Genomic DNA, 20182 nt, shown 5'->3' on the forward strand with positions numbered 1-20182 from the left:
CAAAAACTTAGAATAATAGCAAGCAAAGATTTCTGACATGCGCAAATAAGTTTGTTTTGCAAATAATTTTTTTCACTTCATGAGACAAAAATGTGTGATTTTAATTTTTAATAAAAATTTTTTTAAGCAAAACTCAGTAGGCTTTTCTCATGGTGACATGCATTAACAATTACATTTTTGCTTTTTTTTTTCTGCAGTTCCACAATAAAGTTTGATGCAGCTCTGCTTTCCTGAATGGACCATCTTCATCTTCACTGCAAGTGTAGCAGACAGGAAGCTCTTTGTTTATAGATTACAGTCCACTAAAATGTTGCATTGTGCCCTTGTTTATATTTGTAATAGTGTAATTCTGTAAAGACAAAATATGTCTGGTGGTCTAGCTCTGATTTACATATCTTGCTAAATTGCCGGTTTGAATATTGCAATACTTTCCTATAACAAAATAGACCTGCAGAAAGAAATTACTCATAAAATATCTTACATATGCATAGTTGTATGCTCTATGTAGAGATTTTCCTTAGCTTTGATTGTATATCTCACACTTTTGTAATTTATCATTGTTTATTAAACTCTGAAAGCTGAGAGGCTTTGTTAATATTCTGTCCTAGAATGCGGTTAGATGTGCCCTTTTTTTGTTGAGCACCTGCCCCTTTAGTGGTCTCTGCACGGCCCTGCTTAACCTGCAGAACATATGAAAGTAAACTAAGTCAATTTCAGCTAAATTTGTATCCAGATTGATCAAGTAGAAACTGACAAGAACCGGATGAAACAACAAAAATGAAAACAAATTTATTTTCCAATACAAGATCAAAATGGTCCCACACTGCGGAAACATTTCTTTTGAAGCTGCTCCATAGCTGACAATGTTCTGTAAAAGATCAAGAATTCATTTGGCAAATGCATTTGACAGATTGACTGATCTGCTTCCTTATAAACAGTTTGGCGCGTTAATGTTATTTCGAAACAGTTTCTGTATCGGTCACGTCACTTGCTGAAACCAATACGCGCACCGACACGGGTTGTTGGTCTGTGGGCTTGACGCATGCGCCGGCGCATCGGTGTTGCCGGACCCATCACTAAGTCAAGTGATTTCCAAGACGGTGTTTTTCAACCCGGGTCCTCAAGGCGAACTGCCCTGCATGTTTTAGACGTTTCCCTGCTTCAGCGCACATGATTTCAATTGATGGCTGATGAACAGACTTCTGCCGAATTGCAAACATCCGAATGGGAAACATGTAAAACATGCAGGTAAATGTGCCTCGAGGACCAGAGTTGGGGAAACAACCAGAGTTGTTGACTTTACATAAAACAAAACAAAGCAAAAAAAAAAAAAAAATCTTGTCTCAGTTCTTAAACATTCCCCGAACCCATAAGAATGACATATAGTTATATGCAACTTTGTGTGCGCGCGCGTGTGTGTGTACGCGCGCGCGCGTGCGTGCGTGTGTGTTAAGGTTACATTTGCTACTTGCCGTATGCAATTAAGTGTTTCCAATAAGCTTTAAAACTATAAAACATTATTCCGTTGAAACGAAGCAGAAAGCTTTTACTGCGAAAATAAATCGGTTTCGATTCCGGTCTGCTGCTGCTGCTGCTGCTGTCTAAAACCGGTCCCTCTTTTGACTGAGCTGGATCATCAGGTGGTCGCTGGCTGACTGGCCGAACTGATCCCAGAACAGGCGGGTTTTTCAGCACCGCGGTCAGCTCCGAGCCCTGTCTCTCCCTCCTGCAGGCAGCGGAGCATCAATACATCATACATCTGCGACCCCTCCCCTTTTAAATGTGCTCTCCTGATAAATCCTTCTTATCTGTCACACGCTGCTGGAGTTACAAGGATTTGAACATCACGCAACCAACAAGACTCAACAGTATTTCCGGGTTTTTTTTTCTTTTCCTTTTTTCAAGCAGGGATCGACTGCAGATTTCCCCCCACCAGCAGCCTGTGGCGTTAATCAGGCACCGTTTGTGCCTCTTTCCTTCTGTGGCTCCAATTAATGCAGTTTTATTTAGCCTAACAGTAGTTTTATTTTAGACTCCAGCAGCATGTTGGATCCGTCTTCCAGTGAGGAAGAAGGGGATGAGGTGGTCGAGGTGGAGCGCAAAGAGGTGACCGCCTCGAAGAGCCTCGGAGGAGCCCGACGGCCACCGGGCCGATCCGCCGACGATCATGGCGGCGGAGGGCTTCAGCCCCGGGGCCGCGGCAGCGCCGGTGGCCGACCCTCCAGCCCCAGCCCTTCGGTGGGCAGCGACAAGGAAAAGGAGGACCTGGAGAAGATGCAGAGAGAGGAGGAGGAGAAGAAAAAGCGGCTCCAGCTGTATGTGTTTGTGATGCGCTGCATTGCTTATCCGTTCAACGCAAAGCAACCCACCGACATGGCCAGGAGACAGCAAAAGGTAAGACGGGCACGAGAAGAGAGAATAAATCTTCTTTAGTTGTGTGATTTAGATGGAAGCTGTAACACAGACATCACATGACACCAACTGTTGCTTCCTGAGGCGCACCATGTTGCGTTTTACATCAAAGGGGGGAGGGAAGGGGAAAAACATCTACTTCCGTTAGAAAAATGTTCCAGTCACTAATGAATCCTTTAATACTCCTCAGTTGTAACGCAACCGATAAAAATCAGGAGCTTTATTGACTATTTTTTTGCTGAGTGAATACAAACAATACAAGACATGCCTTTTTAAAAAAAAAAAAAAAAAAAAAAGCTAAATTGTATCCAGGAGCAAGTCTTGCTATTAATGAGAAAGACCTAACTGAAAAACAAAAAGGACAAGCAGCAGCAATAAAGGGAGAGAGAAGGTAAGGGAGACAGGATTTGCATTCATTATTTATTTATTTATTTATTTTACTATGCACTCTATTCATAAACCGTGTGTACTTGTAGCAGCAGAGTTTCCTCTACCTATTAGTAGCAACTGATATGGACAAGAGAGTGATCTTTGCCACACCAAGACATTCTGGGCCCAAAATGTTTCAATATTCAGATGGACTGTATTTTGGAGGCTTCGAAAGTTCAAACAAACACCAAAATATACGACTAGTACCGTTAAAAGGTAAATGTCACAAAGTGCTTTGGAACAAAAGAAAACTCAAAAGTAATGTTAAAAAAATTAGTTTCTCATTAAACGAGTCAACTCATCGACAAATTTGAAGCTTGGTGGGAAAATTCCAGAGCCTGGGTGGATCTGTGGTCAAAGCCCTACTAGCATTAAGCAGCAAAAGAATAAAACATATAAACAGAGTAATATTTAATTGTTTAAAGTATTGATTGAGCCATTCAGCCACTTGTTGCTCCAGACCTAAACACTGCAGATGAATACCAATCCCACCTCAACACAACTGAAGGTAGAAGTGCAACACCTTGATTTTTAAGTCATTGGTAAAGGAAAACTGTGAAGTTAAAACAAAATTTTCAGCATCATCTCTTCGGTATCAGGACCATTGTAGGGAACAGGACCAGTTATTAAAGAGCACTGGCTCCTGTTGGCAACTCAGGAAATGGCTGATGACAACAAAGGGAAAAAGTGAGCAGAATATGAATACAAAGATGATTTTTTTTGTATTCATTTTGTCATTGATGTATGTCTACAGGAAATCTGAAGTAACTGAATTCCTCTGGACAGATTTCACATCATTTCTAGTCAGCAGCATCCCGAGGTGAGGCAAAATAGCCAATCGTGTGTGGTTGCTAGAGAAAAATAATAGCTATTTGGCCAGTCAGCATCGCTGAATTTAATGCATTTGGAGTGCTGAAAATTTCATTTTTTCATTCTTTGGATTCCTATGGTGAAAAAGTTGAGGATGGTAAGCACGACCACCTGAGCTTAAACCAAAATTTCCATCTTGAATGACAGAGAAGAGGCGTCCAGAGACCAGCATTGATGTTTCGTCACATGACTTTCATGTGCTGAACGTGTCGTTGATGTAGAGTAGAGTGGATGTGGGTTTATTTTCCTGAAGCAAATCACCAGCTCCTTAGCTTTATCCACATTCAGGACCAAGTTGTTGTTGCTACACCACTATGTCACTTGGATCAACAATCTGACAAACAGACCACAATTTGTGACTGAAAGGTTGTGTGTCTGACCAGCACTGGAGCACCACAGGGCAGTGTACTCTCACCATTCCTTTCTGCTCTGAACACCTCAGACTTCCAGAGTCCTGTCATCTGAACACAAGTCAGATGACTCTTCACTGTTGGAACTGGACAAGAAGCCAAGTGCAGAGACTTGGTGGACCATTTGTGCATGATGTGGGAACAATCGTCTCATCTTAAACGTGAACAAAATAAAGGAGACAAAGCATGTCAAACTTCACCTGGACAACAGACTGGACCAGAAGCCTCTAAGCAATAGAAGCTAATATCTACAGCAGTGGTTCTTAACCTGGGTTCGATCGAACCCCAGGGGTTCGGTGAGTCGGTCTCAGGGGTTCGGCGGAGCCTCTGCCACGGAGATAAAGACACACTTGTGTAAAGTCAGAGCTGCAGAGGAGCCCTGATTGAAGGAGTTCCACTCAGCATGGATTTGAGCTTGTGTCTTTCAGCAAAACTCACCGTTTTTATCAAATTCTATAGTGTAAACCTGCTCCTTAGTCGCATCTTTTCGGTGACGTCAGGGTGGTTGGTAACACAGCTAATATAATTACATTACTAAATCAGAATACCGCCAAATATTTTGTGTGTTGGTGGGGGTATGGGGGAATAAGAAGGGTTCGGTGAATGCGCATATGAAACTGGGGGGTTCAGTACCTCAAAAAGGTTAAGAACCACTAATCTACAGTCTTTGCAAGCAAGTCAAGCAGACTCCTATTCAAGTATTGGTGTCAGCACTGCACTGTCTTTTGACTATTTTAGTTATGCTCTACCAACAAATAGGTGCATTTTTGCTAATAATGAGAAGCAACATTCCACAGAAAAATATGCAATTCCATGAATAATTAATATGCAGGGTTCTACTGTATGCATTTTCTTCGAACCAGTTTTAGAAATGTTCTCCTGGAATGTTTTAAAACGTTTGATAAAAATCTTTCTGACTTATAAACAGCTGCTTGCTCTGATCATGTCTGAGAAGGTCGCTGGGAAACAATTACAAATGTTCATTAAACAAGTTAGACTTTTAGTGACCATAAAACCCCACTACATTACATTGAGCATTACATTCAGCAGCAGGCTCCAGAAATAGATAGGTTTTTCAGTGAGCTATGCTGAATCAGCTATTCCTCTAGGCACACGTGGTCAATAGGTTCACAGCTTAAAGAAGAAGAATCTGACAGATACTGTCAGATGTTTATTTTGTAGTTGTTTGCTGATCTCTGATTCAGCCGCAAAAGACCAGTCTGTTAATTGGCGTCACATTAGGAAATGACTTTCACGGTGCGCTGAAGCAGCAAGCAAGGTGTCGACACTTTGTGCAATCAGAGCACATTGTGCAGCTGGGTAAGACAGCTCACAGACACACTTCATTAATACAGACACCGCAACTGAACCGAAAAAGTTTTAGTTATTTTTTATTAGCCTTTCTTTGTGACTAAGAGCCAATATTACACTTGTAAATTCCAGCATAAGCCATAAACCGTTAACCGCATAATGCCAGCCTCGGGCTGCACAATGCTCAGACTGTCAGGACTGTCTTCTCCCTGTAAGTAAGGCGTTACTGCAAACAGTTTTCTAAAGCTTCCCCCGAACTAAGGGCAATATCTGTAAACCAATCTGTTTTGGAAAGGCATTGATTGATTGGAGTAGTTTTACTTCAAGTTTTTTTTACTTTACTTGAGTAATATTGTGAACTATTGCTACTCTTACTTGAGTAGATTGATTTTTGTATTGAAAGAAATGGACCTCAGAGATTGGAAACATTCAATTCTTAAATTTCTGCTACATATGAGTGAATGTTTATGCTAATCTCTGCATAATTACTCAGTGTTTTCTACGCCACTGTTTACATCAGTGTTATTTATATTGTATTAATAAACGTGGTTATTTTATTTGAAAGGTAACATGAACAATTGTTTATGTAAATATATTGAATTAAAAGCCTGACTTCGCTTTCCCTCCCCAAAATAAGCCATTAGATATGCACCTAAAAATATGATGGTAAATTATTATATTTACCCCATTTCTCAGTAAATACACACAGAAACTGATATTCCGGATTGGTTCCTCTTCAGATTGAGAGCAGACGGCCTCTGGATATCAAATACAATGTGGGGTTTCAAAATGAAAGCTTTTAACAGGCTTTGAGATCAAACGTAAGGGCTGTTGTATTCACGATATCAGCAAACATAAACCGTCTCTTTTTTTTATTTATTTTTTTAGAACATTACAATATCACCTATAACTTCCTCTGGTTCCTCTTCAGAGGAGGAGTACAAACCCCATTTACTCTTGAAACATTTCCCTCATGTCTGAAGTGGGACATAAAAGTCAAAGCTTTGTGATAAGTGGAGCATTATTAAGAGTTGGGCTCAAAACTTTTGTACATTCTATAGATAAATGAACACTAAAAATATATTTTTACATTGTGCCCAACATGATTTTTCTGATAGAAGGTATAACTGCAGTGGCAATAAATCCCACCATTTTTAATGAAAAAAACTTAAGTTGTTGAAAGGCCCATTTCCAGACCATGGCTACATTATTTTGCCATTTCATGTTTTTTATTTAATATGCATATGTAAATATATATAGGCTACATATATATATTTTTGTTTGGTAAGGGGATGGAGGCATCAGGGTCTCCATATGGAACCAATAGCAGGGGGGAAAAACCAATACAACTGGGAATTTTAGTGGATGTTTGCAAAAATCTTCTCTTAAAATTTATTGTTGTGGTAATAAGTCAGAATTCTCATTACAGTAGACATTTTTTGTTGATTGTTGCTAATACAAAATGTTTGCCAGCTATTTTAACAAGTGTTTGATCGCTTAATTTTCTGTTGGAAGTGACCTGTCTCACTCTCACTGAGAATCAAACTTCTTTTTTTAGGAAGAAAATCACATTAAATCTAATTCTACCGAGGGGTTCATGACATACAAATAGATTTTAAAACTTTATTTCAAACTGTCTATGACGGATGAATGAGAGAACTATGTGATGTGGGCGTTATGAACTCAGCAGGTTTAGAGGGCGAATTCTGAATATTAAGCCATTATTTCAACAAGGCCAGACAGAATTTTAAATGATTATTGTAGAGAATGAACAGGCTGAACCAGAGGCAGGTATTGCGGTGTGTAAACATTAAATTACAAATCTGAAGCTAACCTTCATTTAAAGCAGCATTCGAGTTTTTCACCTGAACATGAATACAGTTAGCCATTTAACCTGCCGGTGATCATAATGTTGTGCATATGTGTGTATGCATGTGTGTGTGTGTGTGTGTGTGTGCGTGTGCGCGTGTGTGTGTGTGTGCTAGGGGGATGCTGGTCCTTGTTTGCACTTGTTGCAAGCAGCAGTTCAATAGTACGTGCATAATTCATGAGAACAGCATGTCGGTTGCTAATAATGATGAAAGCCTTTTTAGTTGGCCTGTTGCGTTCGTATGCAAACACACTCCCACACAGCGACACACACACACACACTCGCAGCACACATGAATGGGCGCCGTATGGTTTTCATGAATGCTGATTCTTACACATATTCACTCACACAATGCAGTGAGAGCGAGCGCTCTGCAATCACGGCTGGGGTGAGTCGATGTGCCAATTGAACCTATTCAGACTCTAATTTGTAAGAAACGTCCGTCTTTGCAGCATCATGAAGCTTTCATCGAGAGAGGCGTTTTGAGAAACCTCGATCACCTCTGATGTAACTTTTTGTGACGTCGACTTTGTCCTGCGATTCTGCTGCTGAATGAGAAACGAAGAGTAATTTAACGTACGACTATTAAAAACGCATTTGCTGGTGTGACATACAGCAGAGTTCCTCTATCAGAGTTTTGTGCCTGAACATCATTAGGGTTGAAATTGTAGCTTTTAAAAAAATCTGCAACACAATAATTTTACAGACAATTAAGATGGATACATAGTTTCTTTAATGTGACCCAGAAATGTTGTAATGAGACATCAGTTAAATCTTGAAGCACAAGGCACTATAGGTTGGAGATCAACTAATATTTCACTTTTAGACCAAACATATTAAATGTCTCTGAACAATGTGAACATTGTTTTGTCTTTTTCTGAAAGCATTTCAAATTACAGGTTTCCTTCTGTTTACAAAAAAAAACGAGAACCGTGTCTGCTCTTTATATCTGATTTTGAAAAGCATGGCTGAATCTGCTGAGCAGAGGAATTAAGAGGCAGGCAGATTTAAAAGATTTCTGGTTTAATCCCATCTCTGTCACTGTTAGATGAGTAAACTCTATCTAGATCTCAAGCTCTACTCGGTGTTGATGACATCTGTTAGAATCCTGAGATGTTTTGAAGTTTGTTTGGTCTGTATTCCTTAGTGTCTTTTTTTTTATTAGATCAGTCTCGTCTCGAATCCAACAAATCAACCCTAAATCATACAAAAGAATAAAACGAGCATAAGAAGCAAAAGAAGTAAAATAATGACAAAAATAGTGTTTTCAGTTGCTTTTCTTTTAGAAACCTCCAGAGTCAGCAATGCAAAGCTGTAGGAGAAAACTGTACCACAGCTTTGGGGCCTCTGACTGAGCTTAACCCTGGCCAACTCATGTAAAGTAACCCATGTTTTTGAAGTAGAAGTAATATAATACAATGCTTGCAAATAGGAGAACTTCATACTATACCATCCAGTTTGTGTGGAATTGTGTTCATGGTAAAGTACTGCCTGGAAACGTCTTCACCTCACAACAAGATTAGCAGAACAACAGAATGTAGCACCATGAAATAGAGGATTTAATGATTCAGATCATCCAGCGAATGGATGGACATTTGACTTTTACCTCTGTACCCCTGAAGAAAGACACCCAAGACCTACAAATAGGTGAAATGAAATGGCAGAAAGGTTTGGGTTTGTCTGGGCTTTCACATTGCTTGAGAAGCCTTAATGTTTCTGGACAAAACACTGAAAAGGTTAAATTGGGTGTATGTTCGTTACTTAATTCCTATTTTTTGGGTCATGATTTGTTTTGTTATTTTTGAAACGTAAAATGCTTTCTGCATCTCTCAGATCAGCAAGCTGCAGCTTCAGACCGTCAAAGATCGCTTTCAGGCATTCCTCAGTGGAGACACTCAGATTGTGGCTGATGAGGCTTTCATCAACGCTGTCCAGAGCTACTATGAGGTGAGTTTTACAGCAAAGCTGGCTTTCTCATCCCTCAAATTTAACATGATTATGTTTCAGATTGGATACCACATTTGTAAGCTGCACAGATATGAACACACACGCACACACGCACACACGCACGCACACACGCACACACGCACACACGCGCACACACACACACACACACACACACACACACACACACACACACACACACACACACTCCCCTCCAGGGTGTACAGTTCAGGTCAGGTGTACATTTTTATTTGCTGCTTTTTTTTCTAGAATGGAAATACACTCTACAAAAGAAGGATGTGTTCTGGAAACATGCACAGATCTCAATTTGTTTAGGGCACATTACAAAAAAAGTAAAGAAATTATATTGATTTCAAACTGTTTGCAATCCAGCCCATTTCATTTGACATAAATGCAACTTTGTCCAAGGATGTTCAACTTAGATTCAAATCCAATTATGTGTAGTCTTTAGGGCTGCAACTAACTGTGGTTATACTTGTCAATAATTCTATCATTTATTCTGACAATAAATCAATTATTCAGTTAAAAGAAAAACCCTTTTAGACAGGAAAACAGACACTTTATTGAATAAAATGCAATAACAGCATTCCTTTAATAACTTGATAGGTATGAACTTACTTGAAATCTCAAGCGTATAGCTTTAGCTTATTGTAAAACTGAGAGGCATAAAATGATAGTAACAGTGAAGAAAGACAGAGAAAAGGATAAACTAAGGCACTAAGACACTAAGAACATAATAACGAAGCGATATTTTGTTTTTCTAACTTGATTTCAGATCTTCCTGAAAAGTGACCGTGTGTCCCGCATGGTGCAGAGTGGTGGTTTCTCGGCGAGCGACTCTCGTGAGGTTTTTAAGAAGCACATCGAAAAGCGCGTGCGCAGTCTGCCCGAGATCGACGGCCTGAGCAAAGAGACCGTGCTGAGCTCGTGGATAGCCAAGTTCGACACCATCTACAGAGGGGAAGAAGACCTCCGGAAGCACCAGCAGAGGATGACTGCAAGCGCTGCCTCCGAGCTCATCCTCAGCAAAGACCAACTGTATGAAATGTTCCAGCAGATTCTGGGGATCAAGAAGTTTGAGCACCAGCTGCTCTACAATGCCTGTCAGGTTAGTGCATCAACACGCCTGTTTGTTTACTGTCATTACTATTCTCCAAAAGAAAAAAAGTAACTAGTGGTGTAATTGCCATTATAAAAAATCAGTGCTATTTATTTTAGATTTATTATTTTTTCCAAAATAGTACAAGATCAAAAAATTGACCTCACAGATTATTGTTCTCCAAGAGGCTCGTCTTAGTCCATGCTTAAGTAGGACATCCTGCCAAACATGGTGGCTCACATTCACACTGACTCATATTGCATTTAAAATCCATCCATCCATCCATTTTCTTCCGCTTATCCGGGGTCGGGTCGCGGGGGCAGCAGCTTCAGAAGGGAGGCCCAGACTTCCCTCTCCCCAGCCACTTCTTCCAGCTCCTCCAGGGGAACCCCAAGGCGTTCCCAGGCCAGCCGAGAGACGTAATCCCTCCAGCGTGTCCTGGGTCTTCCCCGAGTCCTCCTCCCGGGACACGCATTTAAAATTCTGAAGTAAAAGACTCGAGACTTGACTTGAACTTTTAATTTTTATTTTGTGCAATGAAGAGTGAAAGGAAGCTGGTGTGTGAGTTACAAACTGCAGCTGTAAAAGGATTTACTTGATTACCAGTGTATCTTTTTAAGAAAAGAAAATGAGAAAAATAGAAGTGACTCGGATAGGTAGCTAGAACTGATTACCGGTTTGGAAAAGTAATGTGTTAGATTTACTCTTTACTGAAGAAAGTGGGCATATTAGAGTAATGCATTACTAAGTAGGTATTAGATAAATTAGTTAATGTTTCTAAGTAACACATTGTCAGTATCCCTTACACACAAATGAGAATAAATGAACTAAGGATTAGCAAATGAACAATAAAATACTACAAATAAACAATAAAAAGAAAACAAAACCACTAACTCTTAACCCTTTTACTCAAATTCTAACCTTAACAAATTCTACAAAGGTCAGAATTGAAGTCTGAAGTCTGAAGTTTATCTTCAGGAAAATAATTTAATTTAAAAAATGAATCTAGAGGCTTCTAACTTAAATTTTGTGAACGACAGTCTTAAATCTTACCTTGAAGGTTACATGAACTCAGAAGCTCGACCTCTGAAGAAGCAGTGCTGAGAGTTGAGGCTGCCTCATCCTGCATAGCGTATCATTATTATGTGGTGCCTGATTTGCATGTCTGCGGCTTCCAGCAGTTACACTTGCATAACAAATCAAATTACAAACTAAGCTTTGTGAGATAGAGCACATTTCACGTCAGTTCCTGGCCGTTTAAGGTTTTGATTTCAAACGTAAAAAACGTTGGCTTGAAGCCAACGTTTTTTACGATTCAAAAAGCTCAACTGGCTCAAAGCAGGCAATACATATTTAGGTCATGTTCTACAGTTATTTCTAATGTAATTTCACCAACTCAAGAACATTGGCACATTTAATGGTACACATGGTTTGATTCCACGTTACAGCACACACATAATAGACACAAGCAGTAATAAACATTAAAAAAGAGAAAACGGCGGTTGACACAGTAAATAATAGTAGTAATTCGTAATGACAGCAAGTTTCTACATGTTTATGTCTCCTGCAATCAAGCGTTGTTTATGGTGAGTCTGCGCATTCCCAGTGCAGTTTGTCATGTCTCCGCTGGTATTGCTGCTGATCTGGAGAAATGCACTGCTCCCGACCAAAAACAACCAATCAGAGCCAGGCCATCAGTCAACTTTGTAAATGCGTTGGTAGGTGTGCCAATGGCAGAGAAACAGCTTACCATTAGAGGAAAACTGTTTATCTGCTGTCATTTGTTGTCATGCTAACTAGCTTTAGCATTCACGACAGGCTCTGCTGACGGGGAGACGCGGTAGCGAAGCAGAGAGCTTGGGAATTGGGACTGAGCGACATGCATGGGTATGATGGACAGCATTAAGACCCGCCCCTTTTTTCTCATTGGTTGTTTCTAGGTATCATTGGGAACACCGCGAGAATGCACAGGAGCTAGATTTATTTTCACAAATGATCTGTCTCAAACTACACTGTCATGACATAGTGACAGTTTGAATGAATATGTAAAAGTGACATACTGCAGCTGTTAAGACATGGGGACGTTGACAGCTGTCCTGAACGTGTTGATATCTTAAAAATTGCCAAGATCAGCGCCTGATGAAATCTGTCTGTTACATAGCTTGACACAAATGAGTGGGAAAACAAATGTGGATAACAATTTTCCTCTTTTTTTTAAATCTTTTTTTTAATTCTTTTTTTAAAATATTAATAGCAAGTGTGACTCAGTTGAAGTAAGCATCCCGCTGAATTCACCTCGTCTTGTTTGCCGAGGGCGTTCCGTTTAGCACAAAATAACAGGGTGGATGATGAGTCGGTTGTCCTGTTTAAGCTGGGGTGGTGATTTCCAGAGGGCTGGCAGGAAGGAAACTGCAGCAATTATAGGAAACAATAAAGTTCCAAGTACATTAATGAGATGTTTGCTTTCCAGTCATTAGTGCACATGGGGGAAAAAAAGGACTGGCATTTAAGGTGCAAGAACTTGATTCTGCCTATTAATGTAAAGCAATATATAAAACGATTGGCTTCTTAAAAGAAGAATTTTTTACTGCAAATACAGACCGAAACTCTTCTGGGTTTAAGAAATGACCATAATATAATGTTGAGATGCTTTCTCACAGCTGTTTCAAATAGCTCATATAGCTGATAATGCTTAGTTTAGCTGCTCTACTTCTAGACTCCCATTTGTAAGACCTGGTTTCAACTCCTTTAAGCTACAAAAAAAGTGATTTTAGAAATTATTCCTCTAAGCAATAAAAAAAAATCCTTTGCCATAAAAGCTTATGGTCACTCTTTGTACTTTGGCGACATGCATTCTGCTAAATCTGTGTAGCTATAGTGTGGATATATGTGACCGTGGCTGCAGCGTGTTCAGAGCTCAGGCAGGTAGAAGCCGAGGGGATGATATTTGTGTCCCTCTGTCGGCTTCCAAATGTGATTTGGTGTGGATGTGTTTGAAGAGGAGCCAGTTAAGCTTCCTTCCCTCCAAGGCCTTCCCCAGCATGTCCCTGCTCTCATTAGAGGAGTGACTGCTGTCTTGCCTCTCTGCAATAGGCCAGATGGTGAATGTCTTCATAGTCGAGCCCCAGAGGGAGGAAAATCTGCTAAGGTGTCTACGCTGGCTTTTCCCCGTTTCCTCTTTATCGCCGAACAGAGCAACGTTGCACAGCATGATCTGTTTTACGCAGACTATTCCATCGACTGCAGCTTGTTTCAGAGGGAATGTTTTACTGTTCCAGTGTTTTGCACGTTCGTTCTTAACAACTTCTGATTTTACATCAGACCTAGTCAAAACTGAATAAATACGCACTCCCTGTTTACCACCTAGATGTTCCTAAACTAATCTGAGCTCCAACAGCTAATGATTTATTTGTTCATCTCTCTTTTGTGAAATAAAGATTTTAAACTAGAGGTTATGATTGATGTTATGCATTTCATGATGTTTCAGTATCATTGTGTAGCATTTCCCCACCTCCCTAAAATAATGGATTAAGTAATTTTTTTGCCAAAAGTTATTTTCAGCGGAAGGAGGAAAAAAAAATCACCACCTCTTTATTTCCAAGCAATGTTGTAGGCAACAAAAAAAACAAAACACTTTTGTCAAAAATTGACATAGGCCATTATTTTAGGAGTGTGACAATTTGCCTTTGGTTGGCCTTTGGCAACTTATTTACATCCAATCCAAACAAAATATTAATGTTGGGTGCAATACCAATATTGGACTAGGCCCATCTCTTTAAAAGCAACACTGTTTTTTAACTGGTGCTGTTATTGGAGTGTTTTCACAGTTTCATTATCCAGAGGCACATTAGAAGGCTTAACGACGACGGACTTTAATGTTAAAACTGCATGCAGATTTTTTTTGTTAATATGAATGTCTTTTTTAACTTGTTTGCTGAAGTCACCATTGTCTTTTGATAAGACTGCTCTCTCTTATTGATTTTGCATTCAACAAATGCTTTTAAGTCTATTGAAGATTTGAACTGGCCTAATGGCATAATGCATCTGACAAAAAGAAAACAACAACCTCACTGTTCTCTCTGTGTTGTTCTGTAATTTAATTTGTATCTCAGCCTTTGTTACCATTGTTTACGGAGACTAGGCTTATGGAAAGATGCATGCACTGTCCAATGGCCAACCCTGCTGCTTTTTCAAGCAGAGATTTCAGCCTTTAAAATCACAGTTAACTCAGGTATTCTCTGGTCTTCTGTGTCAGTGGCAACGCCAACATGGCTGCACAGTGCATTCACTTATATGGCATAAAACAATGCATGAAAACTGTTTTAGTGGACAATAAACAACAAAACATCAAAGCTCGCCTAAATGCACTGACATCTGACTTAGTGTTATTTAACCCAGTGAGCATCGAAACCAAAGTTTTTTTGTTTCTTTTCATCTTTTATTGTTTAAACTAAATAATAAACCTGAATCCCATTTATCCACAAACAGTAAATTAACACAAACACAAAATAAGAAAATAAAATGGTGTGAAAACGTGCATCGGATGTAAATGGTACATTTTGACGCATAGATGTAATGCGGATCGGTCTGTACACAGAAAACACATGCAGATATATGGGCCACTTTTCTTCTCACACAAAAAGGAAACGGGTTTGGATCAGCTGTCCTTTTCTCCGAACGGTTTAGATTCGGTGATTCTTAAGGTGGACAAGACGATCACACATCATGATCGCCTTGTCCAGTGTCAGATCTATAGTATCTGACACTGTAGATCATATCTTCTTTATGAATCGACTTTAATAGATTAGTTTATCTGTAGAGGCTGTGAACTGGTACTCTAGTTGTTTATCATCTCCAAGTAACTTTTTGTACAAGTTTTCTTAATTCAGTCCAACAACCACAACCACTGTTATTGTAGATTGATTGCCACATATGTATTTTTGATCAACCCCTTCATCAATCTTGTTGGTAGTGAAATCCACCCAACATATCATGACTGCTAGCTACAGCGCTGTAAGATTTCACTAATTCAACTACAGACTCCACCCTTCAGTCAGCGCTTCACTCCTGTCGTTACTGTTTATCTAAGTGATGCGATACTGTCATTTACTTAGATGTCGACTGAAACTTTTATTTGTTTTTCATGTTTTCCTTTGTTGGTGATAATGCGGACCACGTACTGTCCAGAACATGCAGTTGCTGTTGCTCTGACTATGTGCATATTTGTTCTGATAACACATGAAAAGACCAAATAAGCTCTGACTATACTTCATTAAAGAACAGATGGTGTCCTGGTCAAACAGAGACCTTGAACAGTTTGAAGTCAGTCTCTCTGCTTCCATTCAGCTGTGCACGTGTGGACGTATGTGAAAGGAAAATGTTTGGTTTCTAATGATTCTAGTGCATCGAGTCATGTCTGAAACATAGCTTCTTGTGGAGGCTACATGTTCGTGCACAACCAAAAGAGATTCACAACTTGAAAACTGCTGTACCTACTCCCCACACTTGTTACCATGGAAACTGTATCCAAAGGCTAGTGTATCCCTTTAGTTGGCTAATGGAGGAAGTAATAGATGTTTTTTGTTTTTATAAAATCATTTTCAGTGTAGCCTGGTAATAAGTGACATTTGCTGTTGTTGAGTGTAATTTACTTTTAGTACAGTATGATTAAAATAGTGTTTTTTTTGTTGTTTTTTTTAAATTCATGGACATGAATGTGATTTTTAGTGGATGTCTAAGCAAACTGCTGCATGTCTGTGTTTTCCCAGCTGGACAATCCTGATGAACAGGCGGCTCAGATCAGAAGGGAGCTGGATGGACGGCTGCAGATGGCAGATCAAATCGCTCGGGTAAAAGGAAAAGACAGATGAGGGTTATGAAGGAAGATTAACCTGTAAAATGATAAGAGGCAACTGTAGGAGTGACCCTTAGTTTTACATGTATGATAAAGTTATTGGAATTCATTTGTATGCTTAAACGTAATTTGCATTTGAGAAGACTTTCTCCTGTTACATAATGTAGCAGTGTAAACACTTAACAAAATAAGCTAATTTGCTTTATCATTACTCAAGGACATTAATTTGATGTCCTTTGTGTAAAAAAAAAAGTCTAAATATTTTACAGACGTTTTTAAAGGAGAAATATTATGTCAGATTCACTTTGTTTTTAGTTTTACATCGTGCCACAGTGTTATTCCCTCATCAAAAACCCACCTGGAGTGTTAGCTTGATTCTTTAACAGATGTTTTAGAAATCCCCAAATCCTTTAATCTCCATGACAACCATTCAGGTGTGCAAAACACCTGAGTGGACCTTCAAGGACAAAGCTCCTCCTCAGAACTGCAGTTTCCAAGCTTCCAAGCTTCAGCCTCACAGAGCTCACTTCCCTCCTGACTCCACCTCTCAGCTCCTTCAGACTAGCCAGCAGCAATTAGCAAACACCTGGCGGAACTGGGCATCTGCTGAGCGCATTACATGAGTTAATTCTCAGTGTAGCGCTGGTAAAAATGTCATTCAAGGGTTAATGGAGAAGCAGTGCTGTGATCACTTCCTGAGGGCGGAGTTTCAGAATGAGCAGGAGTTCTGTCTCTGCAAGAGACAGACAAAAATGTCAAATGTCTTTTGAGTCATACTTGAAATATAACATTTTTAGAACAACTAAAGGTAACATAGTTACTTGATTGTGTTGCAAAATGATACTATGTGACTGGAAAACACATAATACTGCCCCTTTAAAAACTGACATGTAATGCAAAGCCAATACTGACAGAACAGGATGGACATAGAGACAGGAAGGTCCCTGAAATAAATGTAGACTATATCATTTTACAAGAATTGATACAGAATGCAAGTTGGTGATTAAATTCACGATCTCCTGTTTTGCTAAGCTCGGAGGAAGGTTTCCAAGGTTCGTTTCCAGAGAGATGGAGGCCATGTACATCGAGGAGCTGCGCTCGTCTGTCAACCTGCTGATGGCAAACCTGGAGAGCATGCCGGTCTCCAAGGGCGGCGAGTTCAAGCTGCAGAAGCTGAAACGAGGACACAACACCTCCATTATGGACATGGGTCAGGAGGATGAAAATCTGCTGTCCAAGTCAGACGTGGTCCTCTCATTCACTCTGGAGGTAAAGCACCTACCGCAGAAAACACTTCACAACTAAGCACTGAAATGCTTAGTTGTTTTGAAATAACTATTTCAAAACAACAATTTAAACAAACTTGGGGAAAAAAATAGGCAAGTTCAGAGACGAGAGACTTGAACTAGACTGTGTTTTTTTTTTTTTTGCTTAAAGTCTTAAGTGAGCTTTATCTTCCCTTCCTCCTGCTGTAGAGGAGCATCCTCCTTGGCTCTGTGTCTTTAGAGATTGTGATGACCTCACTACGCTTGACCTGAACGTTTTTTTCCCTCTACGGCAAGCGAGTCGTTCTTCTCCACACAGACTTCTTAATTTGTTCTTCAAAGCTTTCAGCTTTTAAAACGATCCCCCCACAGAAGCTGCTGGTGCCACTAATTGAGTTATTTACATCACCCTGAGCAGTCAACTTCCTGCAGATTAAATCAACTATTTCCAGAAAAAAAAAGGTTTAGAAATCCTTACATTACTAAGTACTTGTTGAGCGCAGTGCAAGTATATATGCACTCACCAAAATGGAAGAAAGGATGCATGAGAAACTTATGTAACTAAGTAATAAAGTAGTGAAGTCTCTACAACTTGTGTTTTGTTACGTGGTATAATACTATTTCATCTCTCTGGATGATTAACATTATTTTCCAGGTGGTGATAATGGAGGTTCAGGGTCTGAAGTCCTTGTCTTCAAACAGAATAGTTTACTGCACCATGGAGGTTGAAGGAGGACACAAACTGCAGACGGACCAAGCTGAGGCCTCCAAACCAATGTATGCACAATGCACAACTAAAGAAAGACGACAATCACAGCTGGAAGGACACTTAGTTCATTAAGATTGCATTCAAATTCATGATATGTCAGAGCAATAAAAGAGATAAAACATTCAAGGAAGTAAAGACTTTTGATGAGGGAACAGTACTGCATCAGAGTCCCACATAAGATGTTACCTATCATGAAGAAAAATCTAACTAAGACAAAACAGTGGGATTACAACCAGGAGACAGAGTATAATGTACAGAATGGGTAGAGTAACACAGACCCATTCTAGGAAGGGTTGTTAGAATAAGAATGAGGAGAATTTATTTCATGTATTTATTTGTTTGATGCAAACCCCTAAAAAAACAACAGAAAGTTCAGACTTCACAGAAGAAACTGGCCCATATATTAAAGATTCATTAGGAGTTTATTTTGACTAAAACCCTGAAAGTCCACAGAACTTCTTCACATGAAGAATGTGAAGCTCAGTGGACTTCATATGAAGTCCACTGAGCTTCAGATGAACAGACTATTAACAATAGATTAACAGAGAACAGCCTAGGGGGTAAGTTGGCATCACTAACCCTGAGATCCACCGTTTACCGCACAGACTTAACTTAATAAATCTGTTCTTGTTTGTAGTTGGGGAACCCAAGGTGACTTCACCACCACCCAGCCTCTGCCTGCTGTGAAGGTGAAGCTGTTCACTGAGAGCACAGGAGTGCTGGCTTTGGAGGATAAGGAGCTCGGAAGGGTGGGAGAACATTTCAAGCACTGGATTCATTTTTGTTTCCTCTCACACAGTTCGTCTGACTCGCAGCGTTTGCATGTGGCTGTTTCCAGGTTGTGCTTCACCCGACTCCCAACAGTCCCAAACAGTGTGAGCTCCATAAGATGGCAGTGTCTAAAGGCTGCCCAGACGAGCTCAAGATAAAACTAGCCATCCGCATGGATAAGCCACAGAACATGAAGCATTGTGGGTAAGTGGCAGTCGGGTTCTTCGTGTTGATGCCCCCCATCGGTGCGATCAATTTAAAGCATTTGTTGCGTCTGTCAGATTTCCATCTAAATACTTAAAAAGAAGTCTTCTGTGATGGGAATTCTGGGCTTTCTGTCCCTTTCATTTGGAAAAGTAGATTTTGGAAACAAGTTCTCATGTCTGCATTAGTTCAGACTGTTTCTTTTATTCATTTATATAATTTATGTCATTCAAGAGCAGTCGGTAGGAGTGTTCAGTATTGATAAAAATATATCTGGGTTTTTTTCCCCCCACTTTTGTGGCTTATAATTGAAAATATTTATCTGTGAGCTCAAATCACAAAGACTTCATTTTATTTCAATAAAGGTTATAGTAAAAGATGAATCATTTACCTTTCATATGGATGATAATTAATATCAATTTATTGACAGTCACTTAAGAGGTCATATTTATTACTATAATTTATCACATGTATTTCTTTAACCGTTTAAAACAGTAAACAGAATATTGTGTTGAATCAACATACAGTAACCCCCGGCAACCCTGCAACGATAAGCAGATTTAGATAAGTGATCAATTATATTTGAACCCCAAAAAATGAGTGAAACCACTCAGATTTTAACTGAAATGTGTTTCTGATGGGAAGTGAGGCAGCCATCTCTGCTAGGATGAACAATAGGAGCAGTTTTGGAAAAAAAAAAAGTGTTTATTAAAAATTATTCATGCCCTTCTCAACAAATCGTAGAAAACCTTACATTGATATAACAATAATAAATTTTTGGAATTGCTCATCAGCTTCTACATGTTTCCAAAAGAAACATGTAGAAACTGATGAGCTGCTACAAGAGAGAAGCAAATCTGGACCTTTGCTTCCCTCTTGTGGTCACTGATTGCTAAGTGGATGATAGTTGGTACATTTAAAAGTGAACACCTGTAGCTCAGTGTTTTACAACA

General features: G+C 39.6%; 1 protein-coding gene across 4 annotated transcripts in view; it reads left to right on the forward strand.

The window, feature by feature from the left end:
• The first annotated feature begins 1396 nt into the window (after window positions 1–1396).
• The window catches only part of cadpsa (Ca2+-dependent activator protein for secretion a), an 89219-nt gene continuing 70433 nt past the window's right edge, over window positions 1397–20182 (forward strand). For 2 of the 4 annotated variants that reach the window (XM_008410349.3, XM_081607506.1), the window contains exons 1-8: window positions 1412–2394; window positions 9136–9249; window positions 10043–10375; window positions 16135–16215; window positions 17253–17489; window positions 18141–18262; window positions 18892–19003; window positions 19093–19229. In XM_008410349.3, the coding sequence (XP_008408571.1) occupies window positions 2044–2394; window positions 9136–9249; window positions 10043–10375; window positions 16135–16215; window positions 17253–17489; window positions 18141–18262; window positions 18892–19003; window positions 19093–19229 (1487 nt within the window). In that variant the 5' untranslated portion in view covers window positions 1412–2043. Of the gene's footprint in view, window positions 2395–9135; window positions 9250–10042; window positions 10376–16134; window positions 16216–17252; window positions 17490–18140; window positions 18263–18891; window positions 19004–19092; window positions 19230–20182 lie in introns of all 4 variants that reach the window. The other 2 variants (XM_081607507.1, XM_008410350.3) reach the window with 2 other exon arrangements.

The sequence above is a fragment of the Poecilia reticulata genome, chromosome 5, assembly GCF_904066995.2.
Source record: "Poecilia reticulata chromosome 5, P_reticulata-male-v2, whole genome shotgun sequence".
NCBI classification, from domain to species: Eukaryota; Metazoa; Chordata; class Actinopteri; order Cyprinodontiformes; family Poeciliidae; genus Poecilia; species Poecilia reticulata.